General features: G+C 52.1%; 1 protein-coding gene and 1 long non-coding RNA gene across 3 annotated transcripts in view; one reads left to right on the top strand and one right to left on the bottom strand.

Annotated features, from left to right (window-relative positions):
• Window positions 1-9,862: 9,862 nt before the first annotated feature.
• Window positions 9,863-24,392, bottom strand: part of CHRDL2 (chordin like 2) — a 32,097-nt gene continuing 17,567 nt past the window's right edge. Inside the window, exons 4-12 of one of the 2 annotated variants that reach the window (XM_043580252.1) lie at window positions 24,214-24,356; window positions 21,882-21,975; window positions 20,621-20,676; window positions 18,674-18,842; window positions 17,536-17,730; window positions 15,135-15,308; window positions 14,262-14,316; window positions 10,754-10,846; window positions 9,863-10,025 (exon numbers count right to left, since the gene is read on the bottom strand). In XM_043580252.1, coding sequence (XP_043436187.1) covers window positions 10,756-10,846; window positions 14,262-14,316; window positions 15,135-15,308; window positions 17,536-17,730; window positions 18,674-18,842; window positions 20,621-20,676; window positions 21,882-21,975; window positions 24,214-24,356 — 977 coding nt within the window. In that variant the 3' untranslated portion in view covers window positions 9,863-10,025; window positions 10,754-10,755. The remainder of the gene's footprint in view (window positions 10,026-10,753; window positions 10,847-14,261; window positions 14,317-15,134; window positions 15,309-17,535; window positions 17,731-18,673; window positions 18,843-20,620; window positions 20,677-21,881; window positions 21,976-24,213; window positions 24,357-24,392) is intronic. The other variant, XM_043580251.1, reaches the window with a different exon arrangement.
• LOC122483343 lies at window positions 21,983-23,808 on the top strand. The gene is made up of 2 exons (XR_006297395.1): window positions 21,983-22,552; window positions 22,731-23,808. It is a non-coding gene; the product is annotated as an uncharacterized LOC122483343 (long non-coding RNA).

Below are 24,392 nucleotides of genomic sequence, written 5' to 3'. Positions count from 1 at the left end.
TGGTTTCACTCTTATGTGGATCTTGAGAAACTTAACAGAAACCCATGGGGGAGGGGAAGGAAGAAAAAAAAAAAAAGAGGTTATAGTGGGAGAGAGCCAAAGCATAAGAGACTGTTAAAAACTGAGAACAAACTGAGGGTTGATGGGGGGTGGGAGGGAGGGGAGGGTGGGTGATGGGTATTGAGGAGGGCACCTTTTGGGATGAGCACTGGGTGTTGTATGGAAACCAATTTGACAATAAATTTCATATATTGAAAAATAAAAAAAAATAAATGCACTATAACATTAAAAAATAAAAATAAAAAAAATAAAAAAATAAAAGTGCAGGCTCTGAACTGGAGTACTCGGGTTGGAAACCACATTCCACCCCTACTCATTGGCAGCATGACTTTGGATAAGATTACTAAACTCCTCTTTGCCTCGGTTTCCCCAACTATGCGATCAGGATAACGATAGTGTGGCAGACAGCCCCCATGGTGTTCCCCATGATGTTCACACCTTGCATAATCCCTCTCTTTGAGGGTGGGTGGGACCTGTGATTTGCTTCTGGCCAGTGGAATGTGGCAACGGTGAAGGGATTTTGTAGAATTGAGGTCCCAAATCAGTTGATTTTAAGTCACTCAAAAGGGAGATTGAGTGGGTGTGATGTGCTCAGGTAAGAGCCCTTAAGAGAGGAACTTGATCCTGCATGGAGTCAGAGACTCTGTTCCTAACTTTGAAGAAGTAAGCTGTTGTAAGACCAGCTGGTAGTCGCTAGGAACTGAGAGTGGCTGGCCCCTGGCTGGCAGCCAGCGAGAAAAGAGGGACTTCAGTCCTATAACCGCAATGAGATGAATTTTACCAATAACCTGGGGGAACTTGGAAGTGGGTCTTTTCCCCAGTTGAGTCTTAGATGAGACCACACCCCTGTGGATACCTGGATCGTGGACTAGTGAGATCCTAAAGCAGAGAACCCAGCTAAGCCGTGCCCAGACTTCTGGCCCATATAAACTGTGAGGTAATAAATGTGTTTTAAGCTGCTAGATTTGTGGTAGTTTGTGACCCAGTAATAGAAAACTAATACAAATCATATTCACTTCATCGGGTTCTGGTAAAGATTGAGTGGGGCCACTGAGGTAAAGCCAGCCTGGTGCTGGTTCATGGGAGATACTCAGTAGTAATTAGCTGCCATGAGCCAGCTAATTATGTTTGGAACACAGCACTTTACAAAAATAAATTTTAATCACCAGCTTATTAATTAGTTCGTTTACAAAAACCATAGAATTTGCAAGCAGGAAAACTACATTTGAGCAAACTTGCTGTAAGACCTTCCCCTTGCTATGTTATGACTGTTAGGATGCTTTAGGCTGCAAGTATAGAAAACTTGACTAATAGTGGCTGTCTTAGGTTGGGATTCTTAGAAACAGAACTTAAGGCAAGGAGTCATGTGAAAATGATGTGTATTAGGAAGAAGGTTTCCAAGAGAAACCAGAGTGAGAAGTAGGACTGGGGGGGGGGGGTGACATCAAGACAAGTCCCACAAAGAGAAACTTCGGCTCCATCTTATAGAGGAGCTCCGAGGACAGTGCAGGTCACCCCTCAGAGCTGGCCAGGTCAGTGCAAGGCAGCTGGAGGACTGACACCTCCATACTCATCTGTCACTGGTTAAGGGCCTCCCTTGAGGTGGGGCAGGGGTGTAAATTCCCAGGCTCTTCTGGCTTTTCATGCTCATAGACAAAGTGGGCTCCAGCAGCCTGAAGGCCATCCTCTGACAAGGGGAAGCAGGTGCTGGCTTTTGGGAGTGAAAGCACAGTGGGAGCCGGTGTGTATGAAAATGTTAAAGGGATGAGAGGGTCATTGGCAGCGTTGCTGCAGTGGCATAAGCTATAAGGACATCTGTTGTTTGCCTAACGAGAAACGTAGGTGGTCCCCAGATTGGCTCAGTGTGAGTCATTGATGTCCCTGAGGACTCGGCTCTTTTCAGCCTTCCTTAGCATGGCTGGTTTTCATATCCTTAGCCTCATGGCCACAAGATGGCTGCCGCAGCTCCATATCTCATGTCCTTAGCCGATGGCATCTGAAGGTAGAAGCAAAACAGGGCGGTAGCAAAAAGACTTTCTCTTCACAGGACTCTCTCCTTTGAGGAGGAAAAGCCCCCCTTCCACAACCCACCAGGTTGGATCATATACCCAGCCCTAGACCAGTCACCAGCAGAGGAGAGTGGGTTGCTAAGGTTTGCTTAGGTCATTCAGTAGTTCACCCCAGGTGATGAGCACCTGTCCAGTAGGGTTCTGTTAGCGCAGAGGAGGTGAGGGAATGACTACTGGGTGGGCACCCAAGAGTCTCTGCCACAGCGCATCACTCTTCCCCATTTGCAAAAGGAGAATACTGGTACCTGCCTCTGAGATTCATGGGGAGGATTCACTGAGCAGATTTTAATTTCTCGGTATGTCCACGCCTTTTTTTCTCTGATGTTTCTCTGTTGAGCTCATGGAAGGCAGGGACCATGTCTGGTTTACCCTTGCTTCTGTTGCTTCAACCCTCTAAAGAGTAGTAACTCCATCAATTTCTCTCCATGTGTTGCCACGCCCTAGTCCAGACTGCCATCACCTCTCACTGGTAGCTGTGAGGGCTTACTCATAGATTTCTCAGCTCCCGTTCTTGGCTCCCTCTAAGTCTTTCTCCCACGGAAGCCTGACAGATCTTTGTAAAACACACATCTGATTGAATTATATCCCCGCTGAAAATCCTTCCAGGCTCAAGAAAAAGGGCGGGGATGGGGGTTGGGTGGAGGCTGGGGAGTGATATTCAGAGTAACTACTGGTTTGGGATGGGCCCTGGGCAATCAGAACAGGCACCAACATTGACAGCAATGCCAGCACATCCTTCCTGCACATCGGCCCTGTTCTGAGGGCCCTAGGAGAGCTGGCCTCTGCCTGCCTCTTTGGTTTCTCTCTGGAGACTGTGCCACCCGCCAATCCTCTGCTGCCTGTACCACCCTGCCTGCACTGGGCCAGTGCAACTCTCGCATCGGCCTGATCTGCTCGCCCTTCCCCAGATGTACGACTCGTCTCCAGGCTTCTGAATGTGTTTCCCAGGACTGGAACATGATTCCCCCACTTCTTCTGGCTACTTCTTTAAAACTTGCATTTTGGGTGCCCCCTCTTCCAGGACACTTTCTCTGATACTCCTCTCCTCCGTCATGGTCTCTCATGGCCCCTGTGTTTTCTTCTGTCAAAGCACGTGTCACTCAATTGCCATTGTTGATGTCTCTTTCTCCCTCGCCAGACTGGGGTCTTTCTGAGGGCACGGTGGGACACACAGGACAGTTGCATCACCTGGGCTGGTAGTAGTGGGTGGTGATGGTGGTGGGGATGGTGGAGGCCAGCACCACTCTCAGACCCAGGCCCCTCTCTGACCTTCTTCCAGCTGCACCCCTCCCCATAGCACAAGGAGTCCATTGGTTCAGGAGGATATGTGCCCCTCCCCTCCTTCCCCACACGCTGGGAACCCAGGGTCCTAGAATTCTCTACCCAAACAGCCCAAGTCTGCTTCCAGGACTGCATAGTCCTCTTTCCAAGTCTGTTCTTTAAGCCAGAGGGATAGTTTGCCCAGAAAGTGAGGAGAAGGGAGGTGGGCTTGGATGAAGCTTGGACATTTTTCAGTTACTATCCCTAGGTAACAAATTACCCCCAAACTGAGCAGCTTAAGACGGTTGTTTTTTTAATGCTTATGAATTCTGTGGGTCAGCTGAGCAGGGCACAATGGGAATGGTTTTGTCTGCTCCATGATGTCTGGGCCTCCACGGAGAAGACTCAGTGACTGGGGGCTGAAATCATCTGTTTATCCATATCATGCTAGTAGTCGGCTGGGAGCTCAGCTGGGGCTGTTGACTGGAGTATCGCTGTGTGTTCTCCAGGTGCTTGGGCTTCCTCACAGCATGGTGACCTCAGAGTTAGTTAAACTTCTTGCCTAGTGGTTCCAGATGCGAAGGGCAAGTATCTCATTAAACAGCCAGTAGCTGCATCACCTACTGTTGTGTCTGCATCACCTACTGGCCTACATTTGTGGCCCAGGCTTGGAAGTCACCCAGAATAATTTCTGCTTCATTCTATTGGCTAAAATGAGTCACAGCCCACCCAGATATAAGGGGAGAGGACATGGGCCAGACTTCTCAATGGGAGGAGTATAAAAGCATTCTGGACGTGTCTTAAAAACATCAAAGACTTGCAGACTGGGGTTTCTACACCTGTGTGTACGAGGCCCTTCACACTACAGGACAGAGTTGAAATAAGAAGCGAGGTGGACTGAAAGGAGGAAGTCAGGGGCCAAAGGTCAGCTCTCCATGTGTTTCCATGTTCTGGCAAAGAAGAGGTCAGACAATTTTAGATTTGAAGTTGGCCTTCTAAGTCATTAAGAAGGTTTATTTGTCAAGGTAGAAAGATAGACTGTATTTATTTAATAGTTTATTAGTTTGATTTATAACTTTTAAATATGTAGGGTGTGATATGTAGGCCCCATTTGTTTTCCTTCCTAGACCCTACAATGTGAGGTGCGGCCCTGGTGGTGGTGGCAGTGGTAATGGTGGTGAGAATGGTAGTGGTGATCACTCAAGGGCTCAACAACCACTTACTGAGCACCTGCTATATGTCAGGAGTCAGCCACGTCTCACTGTTGTCTTCACCATTAATGCCATTCTTCCTTCCCTCATTTCCTTCTTCAGTAAGCATACACTGAATGCCTCCTGTGGACCAGGGGCTGGGGATGGAAAGATAACCACCACGTGGTCTCTGGCTCAAGCAGCTTACTGTCCAGTGGGAGAAGGGCTCAGGAACACATCATTGCAATACAAAAGCATGAGTTTGGTTACCGAAGGGCATATGATGTTGGGGCAGCAGGGAGGCCCAGTGGGGGCTTTTTCTGAGGAGGACTTGGAGCATAAGCTGGAATACTGCAGGAAGGGACTAAGGAAAGGCACTCCAGAAAGAGGGAATAGCATGTTTAAGGTGTGGAAGCAAGGACACTGGTTTAAGAAGTGATCCAAAATTGTAGTGGTGGTGACTGGGAACAGGGATCCCTGCAGTGACTGTGTGTGGGTGCCACCTCCTTATTTGAGGGAACTGCTCCTCACCCTCCCCCAACTCCAATCATGATTCTGATACCTCAGCCCAGACCACCATCTATGTAGCCAAGATGGACTAACCAGAGTTGTTCCCCCAGAATCTTTCTATAGGAATTGGAAGGGCAGATCCTTTGTACCCTGTCTGATTGAGAGCTAGTAGGCACCTGAGCAGTGCAGTGTGCTGTCTGCTTCTTGAAAGAGTTGGTTGGGAAGAACAGATTGGTATGCAGGGGTCAACAGAATGTTGTGATGGTGTCAGAGTCTGTGCCTCAGGTCTTCTTGGAGCCCAGATCCATGCCACCTGGGTCAGGTAGGGCAGCAAACTGGACCCTGGAGCGCTGCTGGGACAGATGATGGGGGAATTGGGGGCAAAAAGGCAGCAAGAACCAGATCTTCAGGGGTCCAGGAGGGAAGGTATCGAAGAAGGGGCTTAATGAAGGAAACAGGGTAAGATTTGTGTTTCTGAAAGATCATTCTGGGTTGGTGGGTAAGACTTGCTGGGAAGGGGAAGGGGAAGGGGAGGGGGTTGCTGGCAGCAGGGGAGCTGATAGGAAGGCTGATTCCACCCCTAGCCCCAACATCATGGGGCACGGAGAGGGGAGTGAATGTGGGAGTCAGACCCTGCGGGCTCCATTAGAGCCCAACTGTAGGTTGCTGTTGGACTTTGGGCAAATCTTGTGGCTCTGTTTTGTGCCAGAGGTGATAAAGGTAGGATTGGGGGAAGACCTCTGATGTCATATGATCATTCAAGCAGCCTTGAGCTGGGGCCAGAGATCCAGGTCCTAATTCCCACTCTAGAAGGTCTGAGATAACTTTCTGTACTCAGAAATCCATGCCACCCCACCCCCTTCCAACTTCAGTCAGCCTCCTGCAATACCTCCTGTTCATCTTCTATAAATTGGCCTTACAGGAGGAGAAGGCAGGCAGGGTGTCTTCCAGGGACCAGGGTGAGGGGAAGGGGGGTGGCTGGGCCTGCCCTGCCGAGAGATGCCATTGTGCCTGGTGGGGCCCCAGGCCTTCCCTTACCCCCAAGCCAGCCCCAAACCACAGGCCACGTCCTGTTTCTCAGAAATGCTGCCATTTCCCAGAGCCCAGGGTTCGTGGGGGGACAGGGGGAGGTGTCTTCATAGCTACTGGAAGAGGAGGAAACCCGGAGGCCAGGCTTGGCATCATAATTGCACTATCAGGTTTGGGGGCCAGGAAGCTACCTGGGAAGGTGGAGGCTCTGAGCCCAGGTCAGCTGCACCTGCCCCAGCCCAGGACCTGGCACTTCCAGTGTTCTGGGATCCATCAGGGTACAGAATGACAGACCTTAGCTGGAATCCAACCCCTCCATTTACCAGTATGTGATCTTGGTTAGGTCATTTCCTCTCCCTGTATGTGCCTCAGTTTCCTCATCTCTTAATATGGTTGACAGTCCCCATCTCACTGGGTTGTCCTAAGGATCAGATGAAACAACAGACTTGAATGTGCCTTGTTATCTAATGGCCGGGCATGGATGGGGGAGGGGACGTCACTCTTTCATCCAGAGCCCAGCCTGTGCCTAGCCTGGCCACCAAGTAGGACTCCCTGCTGGGATCTCTGGGAGCCTCACGAGTGGAAGTCTGGGTAGTCCTGGAAGACCACCATTTCCTTCTCTGTCATCATACACATGGGGAGACCAGCAGGGTTACACAGTGAGTTAGTGGCTGAGGCAGCGTAGATTTTAACTTGTCCTTAAACTTCCCTTCTTCCACTCTCTTGTTCCTTCTCCTTTCCCCTGTCCTGTGAGGAGGTGATGAGGGATCATCACCAAGACTTGCTTACATCTCTTCCATCTGAGAAACCCGCTTCTTCCATCCATGTCCACTGCCAGCCACTGCTCTGCTTCTCCCCTCTCCTTTACCACCAAGGTTCTTCAAAGACTTGTCTGTTTCCCCGCCTCCCTGACACCACCTCAGCCCCCCAAAACCTGTTCCTGCCTCCCAGCTCTCCTGACATTGCCCATTTCCACAGGCACCAGAAGCCCCCTCACCCCTGGGGGCGGAGGGAGACCCTTCCAGGCCTTGTGTGATTGAACTCTCCGCCACCATACCCTCTTGGCTTCCCTCTTGCCTCCACGGTGGTTCCTTTGCTGATGCTCGTCTGTCTCTTCTCTTCACTCTACAGTCTCTCCCAGGCTGGTGCCACCCACCTCCTGGCTTCAGTTACCACCTGCAGGCCAATGGCTCCCAAACCCCTGTCTCTGGCCAAGCCTTCTCCCAGATCCATAATATACCCCACGAGCCAGGGGTATCTCCTGAGACTCAACGTGTGCTCAGCTGAATCTTCTGAGTTTTTCCCCAGGCCCCATGTGAAACACAGCTGCGCCCTACCCTCCTCCCTCTCCCTCATCCAGTCCTCCATTAGCGTCATTAGTGTGGCCTTCCCTTCTAGCCCCACCGCCTCTCTCCTGCCCAGGCCGTCATCATCCCTCACAAGGACTCTCACAACAGCCTCGTACCTGGTGTCTGCCTCGCTTGGCCATGCTGGTCTTCACCCAGCAACCAGAGCCAGCTTGCTAACCCACAGACCTGACCCAGGCACTGAAACCCTTCCACGGCTCGCGGCTGCCCTCGGATGAAGCCAGAGCTTCTCAGCTGGGTCTTCAGCCTCACCTCCCTCAGCTCTGCCTCAAGCTGTCCAGTGAGCTGTTGGTGATTCTCCCTATGACATGCTTTTTTACATCTTCCATGCATGTCTCTCCCTGCACCGTCTCCCTCCCTCCACCTTTTCTTCACATCCTCCTCATCCTTCAGAGCCTGCTGAAGCGTCCTCAGTCTGGGCAAGCTTGTGCTCCCCATGGCCCTGTTGTCACAGGGCCCCCGTGATGCCCTGTGATGCCCCATCTCCCCCTCAAGACTTTGGCTCCCTAAGGACAGGCAGAGCCGGGCTGGTTCCTTACACTGTGTGGGTCGTCTAGCATAACGTCCTATCGCAGAGCAGCTTAGCAAGTGTTTTACGAACGAACACACGAAAGGGGAAGACAACAAGTCAGAGGGGTGTAAAACCACCAGAAAGCTGCTGAGCGGTTCCCAAGGCAAGCCTTGTGTGTGCACACTCAGAAATGTCTGGACCCAAAGGAGGAGATGCTGATATGCTGAACGTGTCTCCCATGGCGGAAAAGGTTTGGGGTGAACCACACAGGCTTCGGATAAGCCCCTCAAAGAAACCAGGAAGGCAGTTGGCCTGCAATACCAGGGAAAGTATACAGGGAAGTCCATTCCCGTGCTGAGGCCCGGAGCCACTTCTGATTACAGAGTCCTGCCTCCAACCCCATTCTCCAGCAGAGGGGAGGGGCCATTGTGCAGGGGCGGGGGTGGGGGTATCCAGGAAAACTTTCCTGAGAAGAGACACCTGAGCCAAGTTGATGGCTGACAGAGTTCACCATGTAAATGGCTGAGTGTTCAGATTCCTGCGCTTTAAATGTGAGATGCTCAGAGTTCATCGTCCCCGGAGTTCTGAGCTAACCCTACATGGTGAGCGAGCAAGGCCAGAATGCTGTCTTCTCTTGGATGGACAGGTGGAGGCTGTGAAGAGCTAACATCTTCCTACTCAGGGGAGGAGGGGGAGATTCCAGCCATGTTCCTCAAACCCCAGACTCTCAAACCAGGCCCGAGGGAGCTCGCAGGGGGAGTTTGGGCAGTGCGACATTGGCCCCTGCTCAGTGAGGGCGGCAGTGATAGGCTGCTTAGCAGACTTCCCAGGCCTCCCTCAGACACCTGGATACAAAGAGCAAGGCTCTGGAAACAATAGTCAGAGCCCTCCAAGTGACTACAGGTGGCAGAACTCCAGCCCATAGGCCACTTTACATCACCTCTCCACAGCTTCCCACAGGCTTGGGGTGGAGGGCAGCTCTGTCCTGGAGCAAGACCATGGGTCTGGGAGTCCGTAGGCTGAGGTCTAGTCCTGGCCTCACCTGTTGTCACTGTGAAGTTTTGAGGGAAGACACTGGCCGATCCTGATCCTCTGTTTCCTTCTAAGGTGCGGGTGATTCCTACACTGTTCGTTCACCTTAAGTGGAATCATGAGCGTTAAAACATCTTTGAAATTGCAAGTAATTGTACATGTAGGCAGGATAAATTATTAATGTTGTCTTTCATTGTAACTGTTAGGCTTTCTTCCCAGATGGTGGTGCCGGGGTTGGCAATTTGACTGCCAAGTCTTGGAAATCCTCGGAGGTGAGAATATTTGGGTTTATGACATTGGTCACGGCGGACCGGGGGGGAGGGCTAGCCTGGAGCAAGACACCTGGCACCAGTTTTACCTCTGCCATCGCCCCGCTCTGTGGCTTCAGGCAAATTACTGCTGCTCCCTAAATTCAGTGTCCTCATTATAGAATGGGGCTGACAATCGTAAGGATCCCCGGAAGATTTGCTGGCAAAGTGCTTTGAGCCTCCATTTCCCCCTCCACTGGCTATCTAGAGGCAGTCCCTTTCCTAGGCTCAGCGCCAATGAGCTCCAGGAGGGGGGCCGCCCATAAAAGCAGGAGGAGCCATAGCTGGGGGGCCAGGGACAGAAGCAGTACAGAGCAGGGGGGAGGCCACGGGCAGCAGACAAAGGCCTGGGCAGTGAGGCTGGGGGAGCTAGCCCTGGCTCCGGTAACAATTTACCATGAGGACAGGGCCGGTCTCTGCCTCGGCTGCATCTCAGTCTCTAGCCCTGCAAAATGGGATGGGCAGGCCCACCTTGTAGTCCCTGTGGGAACATGTGGGGACTGGACATAAAACTCAGCAGGCAGGATTGAGGGGTAATGCAGCTTGTTATTTATTAGTATATAACAACAAAAATGATAAAGCTCATATCTGCAACTGTTTAGGTCTTTATTATAAGGTCTTGGTTGCTTTGTCTGGACTGGCTGTGACCTTCAGCTCTGGGGTCTGGGCTAGGAAAACGTTCCAGTGACCTGCATGGAGGAAAGCAGAGGGGTGTGTGTATGTGTGTGGGGGGGGGGGGGGGGCCTGAGGGGGGTGTGTATGTGTGTGCGCAGGGGTGCATGCATGTGCACAAAAGAGGCAGAGTGACTGGGGTGGGAAAAACTTGGGACAAGAAGAACGGTGAGGGCCTGAGTTTGGAGCGCATAGGAGGAAGGGGATGGATATTTCCATCATAACCCCACATCCCAATCAGTTCTGGCACGTGACCCCAACTTCAACCAACCAGCATCTGGGGGCTGGGCTGGCTTCCTAACACCTGTTAGTGACACTCCCATCTGTGGCTTCCTCTCCCCCACTTAAAGCCCCACCTGGATCCGTCTTCCCTGGGATACCGTAGAGCAAATTAAGCGCATCAGAAGGAAAGTGGTTAGGAGGGTTTCAGCGGGAAACGTTCCAATACAGCGTGGGTAGGCAGCATTGGGGCTTGAGGGCTCAGGCCTCCCTCCTCCACAGTCCTGTCTCCCTCACTCCCAGGACCAAATCCAGATGGTTCTGCTTCACCTTCCCGCTCCCAAGCTCCCTGAGTTGAGAAATCTCTGGCCCAGACGCCCACTGGATTCCTGTGCCGGGAACTGACGTCTGTGGCTGACAACCACCCTGCCCCCCTCCCAGCACCAGCAGCCTGGAACTCCTCATGAGGCCCTGGCCTCTGGCTGGGCTCTTTTCCCAGGCCCCAGTCCTCAGCCCGACGTCTCACCTTCATGGGTGCTGGGGAGTAGCCGGAAGTTCTGTGCCTCTTTCTGGAAGTCTTGCTTCCTGACTTTCTTGATCTGAATCAAGTGGAAGATTCCTGAGGGCAGAGGCAAGGGCATGAGCAGGAAAGGTAGGGCCGTGCGGTCAGTGAAACAGGGTGACTTGGACCTAGACTGGACCTAGTCACCGCCCTCCCCTCCCCTATTCTGACCAGACATCAAACCCTGTAGACTAAATTTCCTAAAGGTTTTGAATCTATCCTCCCATCTCCACTGCCACTCTCCCCATCCGGGCCCCATCACATCTTGCCTGGGTCACTACACTAGACTTCTGGCCCCTTTTACTCCCCCTCCAGTCTGTGATCCTAACTTCAGTCATTCGAAAACATACGTTACCTGTCATTCCCTTTCCCTGACCTCCCATCACCTCCCTGCTGACCCTGCACCTGTCACCCTCAGCATCCTGCTCTCACACTACTCACCTGTCCACAATGTGTGTGTGTGTGGGGGGGGGGGGCTGTGTGGACAGGTCAGGCTGTTTTTTGGGCACAGAATGTGTGATAAAAATCAGTAGGTGTGTTTATCAGACTCCAAAGAGCATCAGGTGTCAGAGTGGTAGGGCTCCCTTTCAGCACAAGGCTCTGTTTGCCCAACCCCTGAGAGGCCTTCCTGTGCTCCAGCTCTAACCAACTACTTAAAGTCCTTGAGAGGCCCAAGCCTGTACGTAGGCTGCCCCCTTTGCTACAACTCCTTCTCCTATTGACTTCCGTTTGTCCTGCTGCTACCAGGTAAACTCCTGCTCATTCTCTGAGCTTTAGCTGGGAAGTCTTCCTTGATTTCCCTTCCTTGGGGCACCCACAGCTCTTAGCTTGTGTTTGTGATTGGGCCTATTTCTAATGTCCTCTCCTTGTGTCTATTCTTGCCTCCCCTACTAGACTGGTTACTCATGGAAGGCTTTCCTCTCTGGCTCCCCTGAGCCTGGCCCACATTAGGCAGGTAGGATAAATGAATGAATGAATAAGTGAATGAATACATGAATGAATGAATCCCTAGATGAATGGATAGATAAGTAAATATATCCAATCTAGGCCAGGCCCTAGAGAGGAACAAGGTATCATCTGGATCTCCTGATGTTTGCATCCCATGGGGAGCTCGCCACAGGCACCACGCATGGCACTGAGGCCCTGAGTACACGGGCTGGGAGGTTGCACCAGCTGTTAGCACCAGGGTCTGTGGCCAGAAAGAACAGATGTGACAGCAAGGTCTCTGCTAGGCCAGCACAGCCCTCAAGAAAACTAAGAATTGGCCTTGCTTGTGGAAATCTGAGTAGGATCCCACAGAGGAGAATGGGCAGCACTAAGGTCCAGGAGGCTGGGAATGTCCAGCATTGTTCTCAGGACCCTCCAGTCCAGATGCCAAGGACCAGGATATGGGAGAGACTCACTCCAAAGGCCCAGGCTACATCACAAACCTCAGATGGTTCTTCTGCCAGGCCTGACATGGCACATACCCCAGAACACAGATTGGAGAGATGACAGGATGAGGGAGGGTCTTCGTACCATAGCCTATAAAGCACGATCCTAATGACTGAGCTCTTGGACTTGGAATCAAGAGCTAGCCTGAGGGGCATGGTCATGCCTTTTGAGGGCATGCCAGGTCTGAGGGCAGCTGGGCTCTGTGGACCCCCAGGGCAGAGACGGCACTGGCAGGTGAGTCCCAGGAGATAGGGCAGGCTCAGCTCAATGTGAAAACAAACCCTTTCTCAGTGGAGCCATCCACAGTGGAGATGGGGTGGGGTATGTGCCGTCAGGGGCTAGAGACCATCAGGGAGGCTGTAGGGGAGCTTCCTCCTAGACAGGGGCTGGAATTGAGACCCCTGAGGTCCCTTCTACTCTGAAACTCCAGAATCTAAAAGGCTCTTAACACCAAGCCAAGCCTCTGGGGCCTGAGGCTGGCTCCACGGTGATGTGGCCTCACTTAGCCCAGGTTTTGGTGTCCACCTGGTGCCTTTGTCTCCAGGCCAATCCTCCCCTTCCTCTCCCTGCCCCCAAGGCCTGCTGTTTCTGCTCCTCTGGGTGAGGAAACAGGGTTTCCCACTGATAGTCAGCCCTTGGAGTGTTTGTTTTGACCCCCGCAGTCTGGGACAGGGAGGTAACAGAGAGGCTAATGAGGCAATTTGGCCGCCCAGGGGGTCAGGAGATGGAGAGGAGGTGTTTGCTAGTGACAGGATGGTACAGCCTGGCATTGTGAAGTTGAAGAGTCCCCACCACCTGTTCTTTTTCTGCTGGGCCTGGTCATAACGAGACCGGCCTTGAGCTACAACTCTCCGGTCTGCGCCATCCTGGACACACCTTGACCTTCCTCAGGCCCCTCTCTGAAAGCATTAGGTCACCTCCGTGGAGGTGGCACTGGGGGCAGTCAGACCTGGGTTTGAATCTTTGCTTTAGTGCTTAAATAAACTGTGTGACTTTGAGCAAGTCATTTTACCTCTCAGACTCCGTTTTATCTGCAAAATGGTGCATTAATACATATGCCTCAGGTTTCTTATATGGATGAAATGAAACACATTATGCATAGGGCGAGCTCCACACCAATCACAGAGCACGGGGTATGTCAGCACAGGCTCTTGGGCCAGTCTGAGGCTGTCGCTGCCACCTCTGCCTGCAATGTGTTCCTCTTGCCTTCCTAACTCCTAACCAGCTGCAGGCCCCTCCTCCACGAAGCCTTCCAGCCTGAACAACTCAGCTCCTGGTGAGCTCCTACTGCACCCCAGTCACTAAGTCCTGGGCTCCCAAAGACAGAGGCTGGGGCTTACTACTCCCTGGGGTCCCAGTCCTTGCTGGGGGTGAGGGGAGGTCTGGAGTAAACCAGCACCTGTCCAGGGGCTGATGGAGTTTCAAGGCATAAAATAATTATAAGGTTACTAAATCTAACTCCTCAGCTGTGGCAGAACGCCCACTCAGCCACTGCTTGCACACTCCTGTGAATGGAGATTGCTCCCTCCCTTCTTTGACAGCAACTGTCAAGGTATGACAAACTGCTTCCTCTCATTGGTGGAAATGTGCTTCTCTACAATTCTAAGAGGATGTGGGATGAGGATACTAACGTCGTTAGCACCTACTATAGGTCGGGGCTCTACCTATGTGATTTCATCTAATCCGCCAAACACCCTCCTCTCCAATTAACAGAAGAAAAAATTGAGGCCCAGAGAGGTCAAGTGATTGCCCAAGGCCACACAGTTAAGAAATAGCAGAGCCAGGATTCGAACTCAGGTCTGTCTGATTCCAAAGCCCCGGTTTGTTGTTCACTCAGAACACAACAGCTCCCCCTTCCTGGGGCAGTCCTTCAGAGCCATGAAGCCAGCAGTCCTGTCCCCCTGAGTCTTCTCTTCTCCAGGCTGAACAGGTCCGCTTTCTTCGTCCATTCCTCCTAGGACAGGAGGCAGAGTAGAGCAGGGAAAGAGCCGCATCTGACGTCACAAGACATGGGCTCTAGCTCCCATCCTCCACTTACTGGCTGTGTGGCCTTGGGCCAGGTACTTCACCTCTCTGAGCCTCAGTTTCCTCATCTGTAAAATGGGGATAATAATACCTAACTCTCAGGATCATTGAGGATCAAATGAGATAATGAATGTGAAAGCACTTTGTAAACTCTAAAGTGCTTCACACATTGGTTGTCATTATCATTATCATCGTTATTAGCATTCCCTCTTCCACCCCCACCCATTTCAGCAAGACCCATCAGTAGAGAAAAGTGACCTTACAGCTAAACCCCACTTAAAGGGTTTAGTTTGTTTTGCTCTACCCAGGGGATCTATATTTGGCAAGAAGTGCCCAGAAAACCAAATTCTCAGCAATTTCCTCATCAATGAAAACTCCTCTTCACCTTCAGCCGGTGATAGGAGCATCTTGTTGAATTGGGCGAGTTTCTCACAGAATGAGACATATATTCTCGTATAGAGGGATAGACTCCACCCAATAGAAAAGGCTAAATGAGCCTGAAGGCCCTCCTGCTTTGAGGAGGCTGTGGATGTCCTTCTGCCTGAAAAGATCTCCCCTCACAGAGTGCTGAAGTTCTACTGATAGGCCTTTGCTTCATGGTTGTAGGCATTACCCTGTCCTGGCTCCTTGCAAGTGCAACAACCCCTTCCCCCCAGGAGAGGGAGCACTGGGAGGCCCTGGATGAGCTTATCAGAACTGCCAGAGAATCACAGACAGAATCTCCGTCTCCCTCTACCTCGGAATCAGAGACTCAAATCTGGAAGGGTAGCCAGAGGCAGGTCTCCCTGGGCTAGAGGCACCTGATCAACAAAATAGGCCTCGGAGGCCCCTGATAACAGGGGGACAGGCCAGAGGTAAGCCCGACTGGGAGTGGGCCCATGCTCACCTTTTACCAGCTTCCAGAGGTAGATCTCCACCTGCTCAGAGGCCTCATGCTCGAGGGCAAAGCGATGTAGGTTGTCTGGGCTTGGAGACACTGATGTGTGGACGAGGACCCGGCCTGGCACCTTTGGACACCTGGTAGCACTGATCTCACTGTGGCCAGGGTCTGCCTTGTCCTCTGGGAAAGACAAGGAGCTGTGAACATTCTGTACCCCTCCTCCCGACCCCTGCCTGGTATGTCCAGGAAGCTGGGCCCCTGGTCTGACAACCCCCTCTGGTCTTTAAGGTCTTTGGGAAAGTTCTGGTGCCCCTGGGAAAGAGATGGGGCATTTCTCCCATTAACTTCCCATTGATTAGCATATTAAAACCTTCTCATCCTTCTGGGCTCAGCTCACCTTCCACCTTCTCCAGGCAGCCGACCTGGAACAGCTTAGCCTACCCTGTTTTTTCTCCACTCACAGCCTTTAAAGCCCTTCTTGCTTATGCCTCCCACTCATGCCCTTAGTCTCACTGACACGCATTGCCTTGTAACTGTCTCACTTGGGTATGTTCTTCTCTAAAAGAGACCCACGGGGTGAAGGCCAGGAGCCATGTCCTCCAAGTCTTTTGAGTCACCCCCATCACCAAACACAGATTCTCATGACCATACATGGAGTGAAAGGTTTGGGAGGGGTTGAGGTGATGATGGCAATAGTGATGATCATGGTTGTGACGGAGGGTGGTGGAGGTGATGGCGTGACTGTAGTGGTGGAGGGGACCGTAAGGGTGTAGCGGGGAGCGGTGATGGCGACAGTGGTTGGATCCAGTCCTAAAGCCTGGACATGTTGGCATTCCAAGGACATTTCCTGGAACTTTCCATGTACCAACATTCCCTATTTTTCAGGGACTAAAGGACTAAGTCCCTAAACATACACACTTCCTTCTAAATTCTTCCTAGTTATGAAACTCTTAGAGATGTCCCGCTAAGAGTTGTAAGGCTACAGTCTCCATATTTTTAAGAGGAAATGGACTGGGTTCCAGTGGCAGAGCCCAAGATCAAGTGTGTTTGTGAGGGAGCCCAGCAGTGAACCACAGCCAGTCTCCAAGAGAATCCAAGTTGAAGCCCCACCCCTCGTTTTCTTCCAGGTGCCATTCTGTCATGCTCTGTCCCTAACCCTGTCCCAATAGCATATTACTCTGAAAAATAATAGTGACCCCTTATATTTGGATTTTGTTTGGATGTTGATTTACAATTTATAAAGCATTTTTCATCAACTCTGTCTGAGGCTCCGAAAGGAAAGTAACTTGTCTAAGCTCACAACAGTAAGTTAGGGAAGTCCGTCGGTAAGCAAGCTAACATAGACTCACATTTCCTGACGTCAAAGCCTGGGGTAGGTGCAGACTTAAGATGATTGCAGCCACTCTGTGATCTCATTTGTAAAACAGCTGAGAGATGAGGATTAATTGAACTAGGTGAAATCACAGGACAATACCTGGTGCCAGTAGGTTCTCGACACACATTTCCTTCCCCTTTTTTCTTCCCCATTCCTCTCCTTTTTGTTTTGCCAACCCAGCCCTCTAACCAGAAGTGGTAAAGGCACAACACAGCCCGCACCTTCTACCCCACCTGCTCTCCTTCCAGGATTGAGGGAATGGGTCTGTTCCTCACAACAGCTACTGTTGACAATCACAGGCTGTTCCTCCCAATGAGATACTCTGATGTTTTCTTCTGCACACTTATTAATCCTAGGGTCACGTGACAGCGTTAGAGGAACTCAGTTGGCAAGTCTGGAAGCCTGAGTTCTAATTCCAGCTCCACGACTACATTGCTCTGTGACTTTAGAAAGTCCCTTCTTTTCTCTGGGTCTCAGTTTACCCATATGTAGATGAAGGTTAAAGGAAGACAACAGTGGTCAAGAGCATTGTCTTTGGAGTAAGACAGACTTGGGTTCGGATTCCAACTGTCATTTGAGCTGTGTGACCTTGGACAGGGCACTTATTTTCTTGGTCTGTAAAATGGAGACAAAGATACCTGCCCTGTCCATTTGTGGTGAGGAGTACATGAACTCCCACATGTAAAATGCCTGCTTGGCTCATGGTAAATGCACAATAAACATTGGCTATTCCTCCTAAAAGTCCTAACATCCTATGATTTTATGATTTCAGAGAACCCAGAACGTTATTTGATTCTGTGTATTTGACTGAGAGCCTCTGAATCTGTCACTATAACATTAGATATTCCATAAGTCTAATATTTTGTGAGTCTGGCATTTTCCACTCGAGTGCATCTAAAAACCCTGCATCCTATGGCTCTGAGTCCATTGCCCCATCTGTGTCGGAGATGTTCCAAGTATCTGTGCCCTGGGGAGAGGGACCCAGGGCCCACTCAGGGCAGTGCCCTCCCTGCCTCCAGCATCTCTTTGTACCTGGGCAAATCTTGCAGCACTTTCCGGCCACTTTCTCAGGGTGATGGCAGGGATACTCAGTGGGGCAGGTCACCCGCTGGCAGTCCTGGCGGCCATCCTGACAGGTGCACAAGATGCAGGGCAGGGGTCCAAAGGAGCGGAAAGCTGGGTGCCACACCTCCCCATGGGAGTATGTCTTCCCACTGTGCACGCAGGCTAGGCCAAGGAGGGCAGGAAGGGAGGAGGGTCAGTGCCTCAGACCTGGGCCAGAGTCCAGTGATGGGTGGGGGTGGGGCCTTGGGGAGCCCCCTGCTCCACCAGTCTGGCCCAGCCACACTGCTTGTAAAGCTGAGGCCAGCTGCAGACCTGGCCCCCTGTCCCTGACTTCTCCCCTGTTTCAGCACTCAGAGCTGACACGTGCCCAGAAAGTTCTTGCTGAAGAGGGAGAGTACTCCCCCTGCCCGTCACAGCATGTCTGGTGGGAGGAGAGCTGAAATCAAGTTCGGACACTTACCTGGCTGTGTGAGCTCTGGCAGGTCCCTTCCCCTTTCTTAGCCTCAGTGTCCCATCTGTACAAAAGGGGCTGGGACAGCAGCTCCTCCTGCTCCACCGGTTGGGGGTGGGGGGGGTCTCCCGCAGTAAGCCTGCTTTCCTCCCCCTCTGCTGCCACCATTGCCCACTTGGCCTCCTTCCCTGCTGCATCCTGACCATCTTGCTGCAGCCTAGCTCTGCTCCCTCCTTTCTTTGTCAAAAACTTTCCCTCACCACTTCCTTATATTAGAGTATTTATTTGCATGTCTGGAGCCCCTCGAGGACAGGGACCATTTTTCATCTCTCTGTTCTGTGCCCCTCAATTCCCAGCAAAGACATGGCAGAGGCTCAAAAAATATTGTTGTGTTGACCCATAGTTCGGGTTCTAGGACTGGTTCTGGCTCTCACTCAGTACTCTGAACTTCAGGGTCCTCATCTGTGAAATGGGGCCTTAGACCTGATGCCCTTAAGGACACCTTCAGTTTTGATATTTTGTGAATCCACAAGCTCATGGGCAAGTTGAGATCAGGGGACCACTGAGTGGGGGGTGGGGGTGCGGGGGTGGGAGGTGGGAGCAGTCGGGGCCCCCTTTTCCCACCTCAGGGATCAGAGGAGGTTCCGTCCTCACCTTTCTTATGTTTCTCCTTCAGGACAATCTTGACTGTTGTGCTGCCTGCCCCCTTTGGTCGGAAGTGGTGAGGGATGAAGCCCAGAGGAGCACTGAGGCCAGTAGGAGCTGGGGTGCCCAGGACCCTCTTTCTTCCATTGTCCCCTGAACACGGATCCTGGGAATGTCTCTGCAAATGGCAGGAAGGATGAAGATCACTGATGGGCCATTGTCAGCAGAAGAGCAGCAAGACAGAGCTGCAGTGAGGCCTGCAGGTAGAAACCAGCATGACTTCCTAGTAAAGAGAGGCACAGGCTAGGGATAGAAAGATCTGGATGGGGTCTAAGATGTTTTCAGACAATTGATATTTGAAAACTCTCAGAGGATAGTGGTTTGGAAACCCAGTCTCCACCAACCCCTTCTCAGGACTATCAGAGCCAGGGCCTTGGGGCTGAGGTGAACAGAGGGGTACTGAGGTCTTGACCTGGGAGACACAGCAATTAGGAACCTGGGAAACTTAGAAACTACAGGTCTGTAGTGAGGATGACAGTCAGGAAATTCCTTGAAGATTTAGGTGATGGGATAAGGGGATGGGCCTCTGAAGGTCCCACCAGGCCCCAGAATCCCACAGGGCAGGAAGACTAAGAACAGGTCCCATCTGGAGACCAAGTCTCCAGAGCCCCCTTTCTTGAGCCCCTGGAATCCAAGATCCTGAAACCCTGCCCCTCCAGACCAGGTCTTGGCAGGGCTAGCAGTGATAACAAAGGGGTGAGGGCAGTATAATGGGTCAGGCACATCACAGCTCCTAGTTAAGAGGCTTGGCGCTCGAGGTCAAGGGGTAGGAGCAGGTGGGCTTATTACCCGCCTCACCAATACCAAGTCACTCATAGTCCTTCTTCTACAGCCCCTTCCTGCCCCATACAGTGTCTGAGTCAGCCTTTTGATGGCCCGACCGAGCCCACAGGAGCTCCCAGGAAACCGTCTCAGGCCCCAGCACAGGCCCAGGCACTTAGGAGGCTTCCAGGAAATGCTTGTCAAGTGGAACAGTAGCAAGAAGGAATTGAAAAGCCCAACCCTCTGATGGGACTTGCTCACGTCATCCAGTAAGGAGCTGCCCAGGGCCTGGAACTAAGCCTGGGTGGGCTTTGCCTAGCACGCTGCCTCCTAGGGAGAGGGTGGGATGGCAAGGAGATGGCCTGGCTCAGGCTCTGCGGCACAGAGCCCCACTCCACCTGAAAAGGCCCAGCCTGAGAAGGGAGGATGAGCCAGCAGAGGAGAAGGGAGGGCTCATAGGCCAGACCCCTGGGGAGTCCCTGAGCAGGGGAGGTCAGCCTCCCATTCCCCGGGATCCAGGTGACCCAGGCTAAAGGAGAAGGTGAAGTTGTTTACATTGTAGACATAGCACAGAGGGTGGATGGTGACTTGAGTTGGTGCGTAAGCCCATCCTCACACCTCTTTCCTCTCTGACCAGAGAAAGCTGGAAAGTTTAGCCCATCCTAACTCTAGACTAAGACGGAGAGGGGCCAAGACAGAGGGGAGGACAGAGAGGTAACCCCCAGACAAAGCATCAGTACCACAGGAGCTGGGTGGGGAAGGCTGGGCCAGGACAGAGGCCACATTCTCTGGAGAATGTGCTGCCCACAGGCAGGCTGAACTAAGGACAGATACAGGCTCCAGATAGAACAGTGTCAGTGTCAGAATGTTTCTCAGGAGGGAAGCTGGGAAGTTTAGAGCCTGCTCTTGCCCTGCATGGCACTTGTTCCCAGCCCCTGCTGACCCACCAGCCATGATGGGAGGCTAGGGAGAGGGGCTGGGACGTGGTGGAGGGCGTGGAGCTGACCTAGGGGACAAAAACAGAAATGAAGACAATGACTGGTGTTGTCTGCTCCAGAGTCATGGCATTTAGGCCCTGGATACCAGTCCCCCTCACCACCTCTCTCTAGCCTGTCAGTAAAGCTGTGCACTCACCGCCCCACGGTGTGACTGTGTGGTGTCCTCTTCAGCTGATTTCTTACTTGACTCATCTGGAAACCCAAAGGGAAGTTGGGTCAACCTCCACCTGCTAAGCCTTGCTGATAGAGGCCCTGCAGGCCTTCAACCTCCCAGGCCTAGTGACACTTCTGCAGTCCCTATGCACTGGCAGGGCCCTCTGCCCCAGTGGGGACTTATTCCCACTTCTAGTTACAGCTGCTTTTCACCGTTGGCTTGACAAATTCCCTACACTGGGTTGTTGCCTCCGTTTCCCTACACTCCCTCTTGGCTGGGCCAGACATTCTTGTTCAGTGCATATCATGGATGACCCAAGGGCCCGGGATCCCATCCCTACAGCCTGCTTAGCTGCAGTCCCCTGGAGAGCCACCGTATCCAGCCACATATGAAGTCACCAGGCCTTGGTCTATACTATACCCTCCCAGGTACCCGCCTCCAGTCCCCTGTGTCCTAGTTGGAACACCCTAGAGCTCTGTCTCCCACTCACCCCGGGGTGCCAGCACACAAGGCCCCGAGTGGGATTCTCTCTCTCTAGCCCCTGCCTCACACACGGTCCGGCTCCTTCCAAGCATTCTTGGTTCAAAGACCAAGAACCCTGCCTGGAATTAGACAGTCCCTTAGAAATCACTGAGGCCAGGGGCACCTGGGTGGCTCAGTCGGTTAAGCGTCTGACTTCTACTCAGGTCATGATCTTGCAGTTTGTGGGTTTGAGCCCTGCGTCAGGGTCTGTGCTGGCAGCTCAGAGCCTGGAGCCTGCTTTGGATTCTGTGTCTCCTCTCTCTGTGCCTTCCATGCTCATGTCTGTCTCTCAATAATAAATAAAATTTAAAAAAAAAGTTTTTTTTAATAGTAAATAAATAAATAAATAAATCACTGAGGCCAACCTCTCAGTGCACACATGACATAGCTGAGGCTCAAAGAGGAACAGGGATCTGTAGGAATTTTCTGGAAGAACCAGGACTAAACTGGAGTCACCTGGCTCCTGGTCCAGTGCCCTTCCACAATGCCAATATCTGGGGAAGCATTCTACTGTGAAGTACTCCCTTCCCCCAGTCCTGTCTCCTCCAGGAAGCTTTCCTGGACTAACCCAACCCACGGGGAACAGTCTGACCATCTGTGCACTTCACTCTGCTCAAGCCATTTGTCCTTCCCTAGCTGAGGTTCCTCCACCTCTAACAGCCCTTGATGAGGTCCCTGGGGTGGGGGTGGGGGGCATTGCCAGACCTAGGGACAGACTCACCTTTGCACATCTGGCAGCAGGATGCAGGCAGCGGGAGGGGTGCGGGGCAGCCTGGTTCTGGGCAGGTCATGAGACCACAGTAGATCTGGCCCTCCTGACAGAGCAAATAGGAGATGAGTGATGAGGGGCAGCCTTGGGGTGAAGAGAGCCCCACCCCTGCCCTGAGGGCAAATTGCCTTGAGGTGTCCCCTGAGGTGGGGGTGGGAGGGAGCAGCCAAGCATCCTGGGCAAGGCCCAGCCAACTCAGAGGAAGGATCCCCTATACCCAACCAATCCCTCCCCCTCCCCTGGCCCCGCGTTAGTTAGCATTCATCCTTCAGCTTGTAAAGTGCTTTCAGACCCTGCCTCTGCCTAGGCTCTCACAGCAAGGGGGGAGGTGGGATTCTTTCATCCTATAGAAGTGGAGAGCCTGGAAAGCTGCCTGAACTGCCTGAAGTCAGAGACGCAACCCAGCAGAATGGATTAGAGCCCAGCCTGCGGGCTGAAGTCAACACCCTTCCCCCTGACCTGGAACAGGGGGCCCAGCAGAGAGGAGGGGGATCAATGGGATACATCCTGGGATCATCTTGCTCTGACTGAAAACCCTAGGTCCCCAGCTTCAGGACCCAGACTAGAGAGGCAACAATGTAGAGGAAAGAGCCTTCTGGGAATCAGAAGCCAGATGACCTGTGGTGAGTCACTTTTCTTCTCTGGGCCTCAATTTCCTCCTCTGTGAAATGGGGACACTCCCATCTGGGTTGTGAAGATCAAGTGAGGGAATGGTTGTGAAAACCCTTCTTAAACTGGAAGGCATGATGTACCTGGGAGGAAGTGATATTACCTTGAGTCCTTTCCCTATTCCTTTTCCAGTGAGCCTCAGGAGGCCAGGAGTCAAGCCAGTCCCATTTAAACAAGGAGGAGAAGAAAGAAGGGGAGATCCAAGTATCCAAGGAGAAGGGACAAGGAATCATAAGAATGTTCTCACCACCCTAAGGCCATGCCATCACTTCTGTCTCTTTCCACAGACTCCTCCTCATCCAGGCCCTTGTCCCTTTACAGGAAGCAGCACAGCACGGGGAAAGGAACATGAATTTTGGAGTCATGTGGCCCTACATCTGAATTCTGGCTCTGCCACTTAACTAGCTGTGTGATTTCAGGCAAGTTGCTTAACTGATCTGAGCCTCAGTTTCCTCATCTGAAAATAAGTACAGTAATATCCTTTTCCTAGGGTCTTTGGGGTACTGTTTATAAACACAAGGCATTCCCATGAACCAGCAGGTATAATGTATCAGACCTCTGGAAGAGGCTCAAGCCCTACAAAAATAATTGCTCTCTAGGTTGAGTTATAAGTGACACTCTTTGTCACTTGTAAGTTGTTTGCTCTGCAGCACAGATACTTTAAGATTCTGAATCTCAGACTGATAGGATCCTGTCCCTGAAAAGATGGATGGGGACACAGGCCCCAGGGAAGTGACTAGATCAAGGTCACACAGGGAACCGTGGCAGAGCTGGAGCTCAAACATGGGTGTCTGACGTCTAATCTAGGCCTCTTACCCTTGTGTCACTGCTAACTCAGATTATTATTTTAAACAGGACGTTGGTGATCACCTGGTCAGACTCCCTCCCACACTGGGAGGAAGTGAGGCCCAGAGAAGTTTGATGAGCAGACAGTATGGAAATCAGGAGAGCAGGAGTTTCTCCGACCAATGCACAGATGAGTTAAACTCCAGGGTGAGAATGCCATGGCGAAAGCCACCTGTAAACCTATAGCAGGGCCACACTTAAGCCCACTGAGGGGAAGGGTGAAGACTTTCCAGATCCGGCCCCGCTTGGCTTTAGTCTCTGTCCCCTGATAACACTGCAGGGTCAGTTCTGCCTGTCCCCAGGCCCAACCCTGACCCCAGCAGGTGGAGTATAAGCAACTTCAGATTAAATCCATTTGCAACAAGCAGTCTGACCCTGTCTCCGTACCCCAGGGCTGATCATTCACTCATTCACTTATTCATTCAACAATCATTATACACATCTGTGTACCAGGCCCTGGGCTGGTAGCAGCAGAGGATACAATGAACTGGGTATGCTCCCTCTATTTGAGGAGTGTAGAGTTACTGGGGGAAACAGAAATGGGCAAATGTCAGTACGAGGTAACTGTGGTAACCATGAGGAGGATGCGGAAGCCCAGAGATTCCAAACCTCAGAGATTCCCTCCCTGCTGAGCCCGTTCACTCTCACTTTGCTTTGACCAGAGAGGAACAATCCCCCGCTCTCCCCCACCATACCACACCATTACGCTTTGCCGCTTTGCCGGCCGATCTGTGCCGGCCTGTGCTCACAAGAAGGCGGAAGGTCTTACGGTACAGCTGCAGAGGACACACTGGTTGGGCAGGCGGGAAGGGAGCAGCTCGTGGGCACTGAAGATCTCTCCATGTTGGTACATGGTCCCATTGTGCTGACAGTACTTTGGGGGGGCCCGGAGCCCAGAGGGGGTGTGAGGTTCTTCAAGTGGAGGTGGGGCAGGAAGAAGAAAAAGTT

This window comes from Prionailurus bengalensis, chromosome D1 (genome assembly GCF_016509475.1).
Source record: "Prionailurus bengalensis isolate Pbe53 chromosome D1, Fcat_Pben_1.1_paternal_pri, whole genome shotgun sequence".
NCBI classification, from domain to species: Eukaryota; Metazoa; Chordata; class Mammalia; order Carnivora; family Felidae; genus Prionailurus; species Prionailurus bengalensis.
The sequence above is the reverse complement of the archived record's forward strand: the minus strand, read 5'-3'. Positions and strand labels throughout refer to the sequence as shown.